Source organism: Colletotrichum fructicola (genome assembly GCF_000319635.2).
Source record: "Colletotrichum fructicola Nara gc5 chromosome Unknown KSG_Nara_v1_contig07, whole genome shotgun sequence".
Taxonomy (NCBI): Eukaryota; Fungi; Ascomycota; class Sordariomycetes; order Glomerellales; family Glomerellaceae; genus Colletotrichum; species Colletotrichum fructicola.
Window position 1 is genome coordinate 2,674,547 of NW_027094057.1, and position 11,250 is coordinate 2,685,796.

At 56.1% G+C, this 11,250-nt stretch overlaps 1 protein-coding gene across 1 annotated transcript; it reads right to left on the reverse strand.

Annotated features, from left to right (window-relative positions):
- Window positions 1–469: 469 nt before the first annotated feature.
- ASG1-1 (Activator of stress genes 1) lies at window positions 470–3,543 on the reverse strand (the record flags this gene model as incomplete). The annotated part of the gene is made up of 9 exons (XM_032034040.1): window positions 470–687; window positions 763–782; window positions 844–944; window positions 1,026–1,331; window positions 1,389–1,948; window positions 1,999–2,628; window positions 2,682–3,227; window positions 3,289–3,333; window positions 3,441–3,543. The coding sequence occupies 9 exons, from the start codon at window positions 3,541–3,543 to the stop codon at window positions 470–472; spliced, it is 2,529 nt and encodes an 842-aa protein (XP_031886610.1).
- Between the last annotated feature and the right edge of the window lie 7,707 nt (window positions 3,544–11,250).

Genomic DNA, 11,250 nt, shown 5'->3' on the forward strand with positions numbered 1-11,250 from the left:
TCCTTCCATGTGCCGTCCGAGAACGCCCACTGAAAACACCCCCCCCCCCCCTTCTTCAGTTGGAACCATGCTTGTCCAGGGCCAGAATGATGACGCCCACGCGTGCGCTACAAGGACCTCCACGTGCGTTGTATTTTTTTTGGGCCTCCTCGTGTTCGTCGTAATCGTGTACATATATTCGTCGCGAAAATAAACCGTGAATGTGGTGTGAAGTTATGGACCATGAGAACCGAATGTCGAAAAATATGTGCGGGTGAATCGTTCGGGGGCCGAGGGGAAGGCAGCTGATGAGAAGGTTCGCATCGATGTTCTTCCCAAATGTTTCCCAGAAGAAAAAAAAGGAATATGCTGTAGAAACCGATAATCGTCGTCGCCGCTTTTATACCAACTTTGAAACTTGATGTAAATACTCTCGCCAGCAAGGACGTCGGAGATCCGTCCCGTGGAGTCAAAATATGTCAAAACGATTTCAACGCCGTTTCATCATCGGACCACTGTTGCCGTCGTAGTCCCAGGCCCGCTTGAAGCCGCCCTCGTAGACACTCGCCACGGACTCTTGCCACATAGCAGGCGAGATGAAAGACTGGACTGGCGCAGCCGTATACTGCGGCGCCATCTGCTGAGAGGCCACGGGGAGAGTGGCATTAACTGCCTGTATGTCTTGAAGAGACGGGGCTTCGGGTGCACCTGAAGACGGAGAAACACTAAGCGAATTGGACTGGGGAGGCAGCGTCGAAGGCTGTGGTTGGACCTGAGGCGTACCGAAAGACGTGTTCCATTGCCTGGAGAACTGTTAGTGATCACTGCGCAGCTGTCTGACAGGATTGCGTTTCTTTGGCTTACTCAAAAATCTTCGCAGGGTTCCAAGCTGGCGCACTCGCCAGCGGCATGGTCTGAGGCATCCCCGGTGCTTGGGATCCTTGGTTCGCCATCATTACGAGTGACTGTATAGCAGGCGAGTCACTCTTGGTATCCACAGGTCCGGCAGAGATAGGAGGTGTGATGGGGTGGCTGGTATAACTGACTTGGGAGTGTTGAAGGTTTTGCGTGTCCAACTGATGGTCCAGAGAGCCAGTGCGAGCCATACCCGGTCTGTAACCACGAGGAGGGCTTGAATGGTTGGAGGACTGCGGGCTGCCGTAGGGGAAGCTAGGCTTGAGCACGAATTGTTTCCTGGTGTCAGCAGAGAACGCCTCTCTCAACGCGTCGACCTGCTTCTGGAGGTCCTGCATCGGCCACACACTCATGACCTTCTCGAGGACACGCATGTGGCGCGTGAAGTATTCGCGAGCATCAGTGTTCAGATCCGGATCCGGCGAGACGACGGCCACCTATATTCCACCGTGTCAGAGCGTCAACCTACAAGATATTCATCGACAATCACCCACCAGATGGAGAACAATGCAGCACAATCCGCAGTAGACAGTGAAACTGAAACCACGGAGCATGCATTGCAACCCAGAGAATCCAAAGTTGTTCAGTACTGCCTCCTGAAGTCGACACAGGGCCTTGGCAGCTGAATAGCAGATCATCATGTGCTGTTTCCATTGCCCGTCGGTTGAGTTGGGATCAAGGAAGTTCAGCTGCGGTCGGTGGAGCAGGATGAGTGTCAAATAGTAGTACGAATGCAGATTGCCAATGTAAGGCGACGAGAGCCACGGAGGCGATCCATCCGGGGGGAAGGTCACAGATAGGTCCGCCGGGAGATCGCTCATCCAAGACTGCAGAGCTGGGTTGAGCTGCACAAACTCGGGGTCGACACCCCAGTCCTTCGTCTTCTTCTTCTTAAGGCGGCCGTAAGTGCTGTTCATGCGGCTAACGTTGCGGACGACTCGTGCGAAGTACGTGAAGTTCCGGGTGATGTGGTACTCAGATTCGTCGCCGCCGGGAATGGGGCGTGGAACGTTGAAATCGATGGAATCCAGGTCCACGGAGAGGTCGTATCGGCCTGTAGCCTGTTAGCAAAACTATTTTCAGACATTGGAAGCTAAGACAAACCCTGAGGAGATCCGATCATCACTTCACCGACAAAGATGGATTGCCAAATCCGGGTCTTCATCTGGCACTCCGCGGGAGAAGAGCCACAAGGGTGTCCCATTTGATGATCGGTGTAGTGCTCGTCCAGGCCGAGATCCTTGCCCATCTGCACGCATTGAACAATCGTCATCCAGGATCTGTAGTAGTAACCGCGCTTCGGTGCCGCTTCTCTAGCCTTCAAGATGAGCAACAGAGCCTGCAGGGTGCTGAGTCTTGGAACATCCATAAAGGAATCGGCGTGCTTAGACGCCAAAGCCAGCCACTGCTGTCCCTCACCGGGATCGTCCGCGAGTCTTCCGCCCATGGCGAAAATGGCCTCAAGAATGAGGGGTGAGATTGACTGCCTGTTGGTGTTCCACTGGTGGTAGAACATGGGCTTGCTCAGAACCGGGACATATGGGTGCACATGGGTAAAGAAGAGCTCGAAGTAGTGCATGGCGGTGTCGTCGTCTGGCATCAGTTCAGGCGGGATGCGAATCTTAAGACCAGGCCCGGATGGCAGAGGAGGGAGAAGCTCCTGATAATCATCAGGCTCTTCCACCACCGGTTCCTCCTCCCGTCTGAAAGAGGCCTTGTTCCTGAGGTAGGGCGCTGGAAATACTTGTCAGTGTCTGCAATTCACACGCCCTTCAAGAGTTGCCTACCTGTGCCTGCTTCGTTCACCTTCAAGGAACCCATGAGGTCGGCAAGATCTGCTTGCTGGTAAGATCCATCATTCGAGTAGGTGTCGGGAGGTGAATCCGCGCGCGAGCTCTGTTGCATAGGCGGTGTCGGGAACACGTTCTGGCCGGCGTAGGACTGATCCATCATGCCGACGGAGGGCGACACAGTGGTGTAGTGGATGTTGTGCTGGCTGGATCCGTCGGAGTAAGGCACCTGCGGGAAGACGTTGTGATCTGAATACGCGCCTTGGGCCGCGTACATGGAAGGGTTGGGCTTCTGGCCTCCGGGGATCATCGACTGTTGCTGCATGGGAGCTTGCTGGCGGAAGCTGTCTTGAAGCTGGGAGGATGCAGCGGCAAAGTCGCTTGGCCCAGACTCATAGGCGGTGTCTGAAGTCCCGTCGTACTGGCCATTGGGACGGACGCACTGCAGCTTGAGCCTGATACACGCAGAGCATGGCCAGGTATTCGTGGTGGCAGCATCGCACTTGATCTTTCGTCTCCTGCATCCTTCACAGGCCCTCATGACTACAGGTCATCAGTGTAAGTAGACTACGAGCGGTGAGACCGCGCAAGAATATGAGCGTACCCTTCAATCGCTTATGGCGATTGTGTTCGTCAACGAAAACATAGTCTACAGAGATGGTGTTTGGTTAGACAGACATTCAACGACAGTCTGCGGCCGAGGCGGTGGAGGTAGAGTAAAGGTGGATTGGGTGGATGGATGGATGGATGGCGCACTCTTCTGGGTTTCCCTTTGGGGGTACTGCTGGGGCGCAAAGGAAAAGCTGCCCATCTGGGAGCTCTGAGGCAGGATGCGCCTCACTGAGGGATCGTTGGACATTTCGAAATCGGATCGTGGTGAGTTGAGTCGAAGTTGTTGGGTGCGGTGAGCTAAGAAGGAGGACGTAGCCTCGGACGAAGTGCGGAGCGGAGACAAAGAAGCGGTTACATCCACGTCCGTCGATGGTGTAAATCAGTTGGAGAGAGCCGACGGTCCCGACCTTTGGAGCGCACTCGGATGCACCCTCTTTCTCAGTTACGTGGAATGGTGATGGAGGTCTCTCTTTCAGCGTCGTCGGGGACGAGACAGAAGCGAACCGTCAAGTCGAGGTTGGGTTGCAGAAAGGAGGAAGATGTTGGGAAAAGAAAGCAGTCCAGAGGGCAGTTGTGTCTCGAATTTCTCTCTGAAGCGCGCTGGCTAGGAAATGTCCGGATTGGTGGGCGATGGTGAGGGGGGTACGCGGGAGAAGGTCAAGCCTTATTATGAATGGACGACAGGTCCCGGCGTGAGGCGTGAAGGGTTGGCGTGGGTAGACCTTGACGGGGGTGGGAGAGGGCGACCGGGGTAAGGAACAAGATCTGGGCTAGGTAGGTACGGTACAACAGCAGGGTAGGGCAGGGTCATATCACTGCGCTGCTCTGCTGCCGGGGCCTAGAGGAGACCGATGTTCGATGATGGATGCGACCAGGAGTCGATGGGGGTGGGAGCCAGGACCCAGACAAGGGCTGCCTGGGTAGGCAAGGTATGCTGGACAGTGCTGTGCTTTTGGTGGTGAGGACGAGGTAGGAGGAGTAGGTAGCTAGCCTGGAGGGGATGGGAGGGGAGGGGGGTGACTCTGTGTGTGTGTGCGTGTGAGAGAGAGAGAGGGAGGGAGGGGGCCCAGCAGAGGAGAGGAGACGAGACGAGAAGAGAGAGAGGAGAAAGGAGCAAGAGGAGATGATGATGATGATGATGCTGGAGATGGAGATGGCAGCACGGCCCAGGGTCACAGTAGTCGGGTAGGGCGTCTGAAGTGAGTGAGAAGAAAGATGAGAATGAGAAAGGTAAAGAAGGCAGGTGTAATAGTAAGGCGAGGAGGTAGTTTGAGGTATCCAAGCACGCAGTGAGGGTACGTAAGGCGGGTTGTGAACAGGTCAAGAGGCAGAGGAGGTGATGGCAAGTATCCGTAGACAGATACTGTCATGGAGAGAGAGTGAGAGAGAGAGTGCAGTGCAGCAGCTGCTCAGGGTGTGATGTAGCGTCGCTGTAGGGTGTTGGCGATGGAGACTCGAGTGGGAGGGACTTGTGGAGTGTGTAGGTAATGGCAGAGAGCCAGAATTAGGTACTGCGGTAGAGAGAGGGTAAGAAGAGTGAGCCAGTGTGTATGTGAGTGTGAGTGTGGGTGGGTGTGGGTGTGGATGCCGAAGTGGATGTTGGTGTGGTGGGTGTGGGCGAAGGGTGGGAGGTCGCGCAATGCGGCGACGGCGTGAGCGGCAGCCAGCCCAGCACCAGATACTGCATAGCACCTACGGTAGGTTTGAAGAGAAGGAAGGTATGGAAGGCAGGTAGAAGCAGGAGACCTGACCTGCATTACAAAGCGCTGCGGGATGCATGTAACTATCTGCCTACGAGTACCTACCTTGCCTTACCGTACCTTATTGCTTTGGGCAAGACCAGTCAGCGAGCAAGACAGCTCCCCATCCCAAAGTACCGATGTATCTGTCCACCGCGGCATACTGGCAAGATACTTGGCAGCACCAATGGCTTCCAAGCACTGCACCTCAGCCACTCGAGTTGCCGTCCCCTCGACAGATGGCTTCTCCCAGGGCGCTGCGCTAGCTACCGCAGACAGCGCAGACAGCGCAGACAGCGCAGACAGCGCACCCGGGCCTCGGGACTAACCCTCGCAGACGACGACAGGACCGCCGGCCGGGGAGGGGGAGGAGGAGGCTACTACCGATAGTGATGCGTGCCGTAAGGTAGCTAAGGTAGAACAGAAGGAGGCAGAGCTGGGGCAGGCTGGGACAGGGCAAGCTACACTCTGTCCAGCAGGCGAGAGGCTAACAGGCCTGTCGCAGGCCGAATCTGGCACCAAAGTTGAAGGCCTGTCCAGGGTGCGCTGTAAACCCTCGAGTCCCAGAGTCTCGAATCTCATCCGACTAACGACTGCTCCCCAAACCCTCATTTGCCGGGTTTGGACTTGACGGGTTCCCGATGCTGAACTTGAAATTGGACCCGGGCGGCGGGAAATGGCGACAGACAAAGGACTAAACTCCGTGCCAGGGGAAAAAGGTACTCGCTGTCTGTGTCCGCGTCCGTGTTCAATGGTTTGAACGAAAGGGGGGTCTGATAGACGCAGATGCAGAGACGAGACGTCCAAGGGACAAATTGACACACAGACTGCAGAAGAGGAACAGAGGATGGAGAAGAGATGGACACACAACGTCTCCTGTTCTTGGGCTGTCGTGGCGATCAAATCGAACAACCTACGCACAGCGGGGTGAACGTCAGAGGCGTGTAGCATGCACTCACTCTCTCTTGCACACCTACTATGTAGCCACACGCACCTCCTCCTCCTCCTCCACATAGCAGCCACTTGAGGCAAGGTACGGCGATGAAGATGAGGATAATGGTGCGGGAAAGGGTAGGGTAAGGTACATTCCAAGCCTCTTCAGGTACGAGACGACAACACACACCAGACACGCACGCACGCACGATCGCTCGCGCGCACTGAGCGAGATGGAGGGGAAGAGAGCTGCGACAAGTTGGTCAATGGCATGGAACAGATGGGCACTGGCCATGGCGGCGAATCCGTCCCCCACGGCATTGCCAATGCCAATGGTGGTGACCGAGAGGGCTTAGGAGAAAAGAACACAAGCCCGAGTCAGAATCCGGTCTGCTGATGTGAGTGATTGAGTACCGTACCGTACCATACCGTGAGTACGTCTTCATCGGCGCAAGGCGCCGTCGCCGCCAGAGACCAGCAGATGCACGACGTGTCGGAGGTAGAGGTAAAGGCTCAGGCTCAGGCTCAGGCAGAGGCCCAAAGACGGGGAGTGCCGGGACGTATGTGTGACCAGTGCACCGGTAAGAACCCTTCTTACCGGTGACACTGGACGCGCCCACGCCGCCTCAACTAGAGTTGAGTTGCCTTACTGCGTTCCCTGGGCAAGGCGGTGTCGTGTGTATCTAGTACGAAAACGGCAGAGATGCACTGTACCCAGAGCCTGGCCCAGCCAAAGAGACGATGAGACGGTCTGGCCTTGTCGTCATGTCTGCGCAGGGCAATGTCACGAATACAGTGTTGCTCCACACTGCGCGAATACTGTACACCGTCCATTCGCCAGTCCGTCTCACGTCTTTTCCTTCGCTCTCTCCAGCCAGCAGAGAAAAGACAAACGTCAACTGGTGTAGTCCGGTTCAGTCCAGCCACAGCCTGTATTCGAAAGACAGGACGACAACATCCAAGACATGGACCGGTAGGGAGGGTCGCTGTAAGATTGGTCATGGCCGAGAAAGAGAAAGCCCATCCATCTTTCCTGTGTTATCCCATGTCATGTTAATAAGTGGCCATGCTTGTTGTTGATATCGATTTCAGGCCATGCCTTCTTGCGTACCGAGGGATTGCCAAATGAGGTAAGTTGCCTGGACCATGAGAAAGAGGAGAGGGGGAGAGCTATCCGTACTAAGCATCTCTTTGATTGACCTGCAATGACCAGACGACCCGCAACTTTCTCCAGCACGCTCAACGCTAGTGAGTTTTGTGCTCCGTAATCAATATCAGTGTGGTGTAAACCAGGCAGGCGGGAATCCAGACAAGGGCATGTGTCTCCGTAGAATGCATAGTCTGTACCCGTCATCCGTCCGCAGTCCGTAGGCTACCTTACCCGCCCTCGTGCCGTGCCCAGTAGGGCCAGTAGGAGCCCACTGCTTCTGGACACCTCATTCAACTGCTTTCTTTTGCATCTTTGGTCCCGTCTCGTCTCGGGCCTTGCCTTGGAACTTGGAGCTCCTCCTGTCTCCTGGAGACGTGGAGGCTGGGACATGAAGATGACGGATACGGAGGCAGTACCTGAGGCTTGCCCCGTCCAGTACTGGCCTGATGGGCTGGGTCCGAGCAGGCTCCAGGTCCAGTGTCGAGCTTGAATGCTTCGAGAAACAGTGCCCACCAACCCCGTCCGCCCACGACGGGGAGGTGGAAGGTGGAGGGTTGCGAGGGTCCCAAAGCAGAAGCTCTGCTCAGATGCTCGCCCCGTCGGCCCCAGACCGCCCTGGTCTGGGCACCATACAGTGTCTGAAGATGGCATGCCAGGGCTACCTGCGCTCACTTTGGAAGTACACGGCAAATGGCAGTTGTACGGATACGCAGCACTTTGCAGAAGGTTGCTGGTAGATGTGGTTTTGCCTTGTCCTGAATATGGGCCCTCATTAGCTAGGTAGTGTGTGTACTTTGCGAGAGCCACAGCGGTCAGCCAGACTTCTTGGAGGCGGAAGGAAAGTGCCGCAGCTTACCTACACTACATTGTCTAGGGCCAGGCACAACTCCACAATGCCAGATGCCGACAAGCCTCTCGTACGGTTAGGTTGTTGGCAAGCCTCGCCGAGGCACCGACGAGCGGGAGAAGAGGTGACGGTCAAACGCCATGGGCGGCAAGGTTGGCAGACGTTTGTTTCTATGTCGTCTTCTAGCTTGCAGACTTGGGGGCACCGGCGGACGTGGTGCCGAGCTTGTAACGCGATGACAATGGTATCGGTAGCGGCCGGGGCCATGGCAGACCCAACGCAGGAGGCGGTCAGTTTTAGCCCGCAGCGTCTCGGTGGGATAGACGGTAGTAGCGCACCTCAACGCAGAGAGGTAGTCGGTGTCCGTCCGTTATTTGGAGCTCCGGGGTCGAAACGCCCTAGAAGGCCGGCAGGAAGGGGAGGATTGGCGGCGTCCATCCATCCCATCTGCTCGCGTTCGGTTCTTGTTTCCCCCAGCCTACCTTGAAATCGGCGACCAGACCAGCATTGAGATGGCCCGAGGGACGCTTCTCTCCTAACTTCTCAGGCGCCCATCCGTCGTCAAGCCCCCCAAGGCTCAACTCAAGGACCCCCAGAGCCATGCTGCCTGTCCTGTGAATGCCATGCCGTCTCTGCGTGGATTGCATGGGTGGGTAGGGAGAGGGAGAGGGAGAGAGACAAGGGAAGTTGAGCTAAGGTAGGCGAGCGGTGGGTAACGTGGACAGGGGGAGAGGCTAAGAAAAAGGGAAATGCAAGGAAGGTGATTTGGGGCAACAGTTGGAGCACCCACCGCAGTTGGTGTTGGAGTTGGAGGGTCGTGGATGGATGGATGGATGGATGGATGGATGGTGGACGGAGGCACGGTATCTGCCGCAGGGCCGCAGGAGCAACCGCGGTAAGGTACCGCGGTAGCGATGAGCAAGGACACTGGGCCTGTGACTGGGACTGGGACTGGGGGCAAAGAGCACCTCAGGAAGAGTTGAGGAGGAACAGGGCAGGGCAGGGCAGGGGGCTTCTGCGTAGGTAATGGGCAAGGGGCAAGGGGCTGGCAGCAGCAGCAAGGAGCAAGGAGCCATGCCATGAGCAGTCGCAGTTACGGTGATCCACACCCCGCTTACCTTATCATTACAGGTTCGTTCGTAACTGCCCTGGTCTGTCCTCCACCGGCTAGTGCCCAACCCAAACCACTCACAGTTGACATCTGCCAGGACTCGATGTCGTCGACTCCACGCTGCAGCCAGCCAGCTTCAGCACAGGAGAGGCTAAGGACTGGAGGACCCAGCTGGCTAAGGCAAGAGTCCCTAGTAGCCTAGGCTAAATCTTAGCGCTAACGTGCGACCTGCCAAATTTCCTCAATGCTGAGGATGAGGAGTCCTTGCCCTGTCCAGTGTGTGTGTGCTGAACTCTGTGGCCCTGCTCTGCTCCCCTCGACATGGGATGGGCTGACTGGCCTTGTCCTCCACATCTTGCCTTGCCTTGCCTTGCCTTGCCTTGCCCGTCTCTCTCTCTACTTGGTACAATGCCTTAGCAGTAACAGCAGCAGCAGAGCTTCTCGGCGTTTTGGGCTGTTGCTGTTACTGTTGCTGTTGACAATGCTGCTGCTGCTGCTCCTGCTATTGCTGTTGGTCTTGTTGCTGGATCCATCACTCCTGCATATCTGTAGCATCCAACATATGGCGCGGTACATGATCCCCCGGCCACCTGCCCAAGGTCACACATAGCTCCTACATACCAAGCATGAGCAGCAGCGCAGCACGCAGCAGCACGCAGTACACACAGCAATAGCAGCGGCACTAAGGCCAATGCCAATCATTGCTGCTGTGTGGTCCAATCCCAACCAAGTCTCCAAATCAAGAAACGTATCCGCACTGCATCTCAGATGTGATAACGCACCTCACATCATGCAGTGCCGCTCCCCTCACCTCACCCACGAGCCAACAAGCAATGCTACCAAAGTACCTTCTCGTTGCACTGTACCGTACGAATACCCTTTCTCTCTGTCTTCCTCCCTCCTCTTCCTTACTTCCTCGCTGGTCATCTGCCTCTCATCTACTGTACCACGGTATTCAGACCAACAATCCAGCCCCTAGAGGCAGGGTACCTGTTCATCCACACATTCACACGCAAGGCCAAGAAACCTTGGCTACCTTTTCTATGTACGAATACCTAAGGTGCGGATATCTGCCATGGCCCCTCCCACACGTACCTTACATGCCTTACCGTCTTTGCCAGCTGCACCAGCCCATTTCCAGTCTCCTCCCCGTAGCTATTCATACCTACGGATACGCTCTGCCTCTCTCGCAGAATGGGAAGCCCTGCTGCGAATGCTTGACCCAGGTCTCGGATTTCAAGGGGCCTTTTCTCGGACCTGGAAAAGTCTCCACGCCCAGAATGCTGTGGGTTTGCTCTCCTCTCGCATGGGCCGGATGTGGTGTGCTGGGTTCTGTTCTGGAAGCTCAGACAGGGTGTGTCGTGGACTCCCTATCCTTGGACCTTGAGGAGGTGTGAGGTGCCCTGGGCCATGGACTTGCGGATACCTGCGCTGTGCAGTCCACTGTTAATATCTGAGGCCTGCGGATACTCGCCATTTCCAACGCTTCCGAGGGGGAAGACGAACTCGCAGTCTGTTCGGACAAAAGCTTTCGGCTACCTCTTGGCGAGTGCCGGAAGCCACCACAGAATTGCAGCAAAGAATCAGACTTCACAGTCAACCCACAACAGATGGCACGCCGTCACCAAGGCAGAAGATGATGAGGGCCCCAAGCAACATTGTCTGTGGTCAAACTTGCCAGCCAACCGGTTGCACTGCACGTCTCAGAAGGCGAGGGCGACGTCCAACGACCCAAGCTTGCTAACAGTACGGGCACCCAATACCTATCAAAATCCAGATCGCGATGGAGGTACAAGGTACTTGGCGACTTGCCTAATCCGAAGCCAGAGTCAAAGCTAAGGTTCCTGAGCCAAAAAATCAGCCTTCCCGCCATGACACTTACCGCCGTATCGAACCCTTCGTCGGGCCTTCGACGAAGGTTCTGGCCTCATCACTGTCTGGTCGCACTGACAGCGCTAGCCCAAGTCGCCAACTGACACTCGGCCAAGCTAAATCCTCAGACTCTTCAGCCTGCAATGTCTGCTCACGGTCTCAACGGCCTCCCCATCATCATGCCCTTTTGGGCCGATCCGGTGCCGCATGAGGCGTCTTCCTTTCCGACCGACCTTCGTCTGCCTTGCCCTGTTTTACTCCGCATCTCTTTCGTCTGATCTTTGCTGACGAGCCCTTCGCTG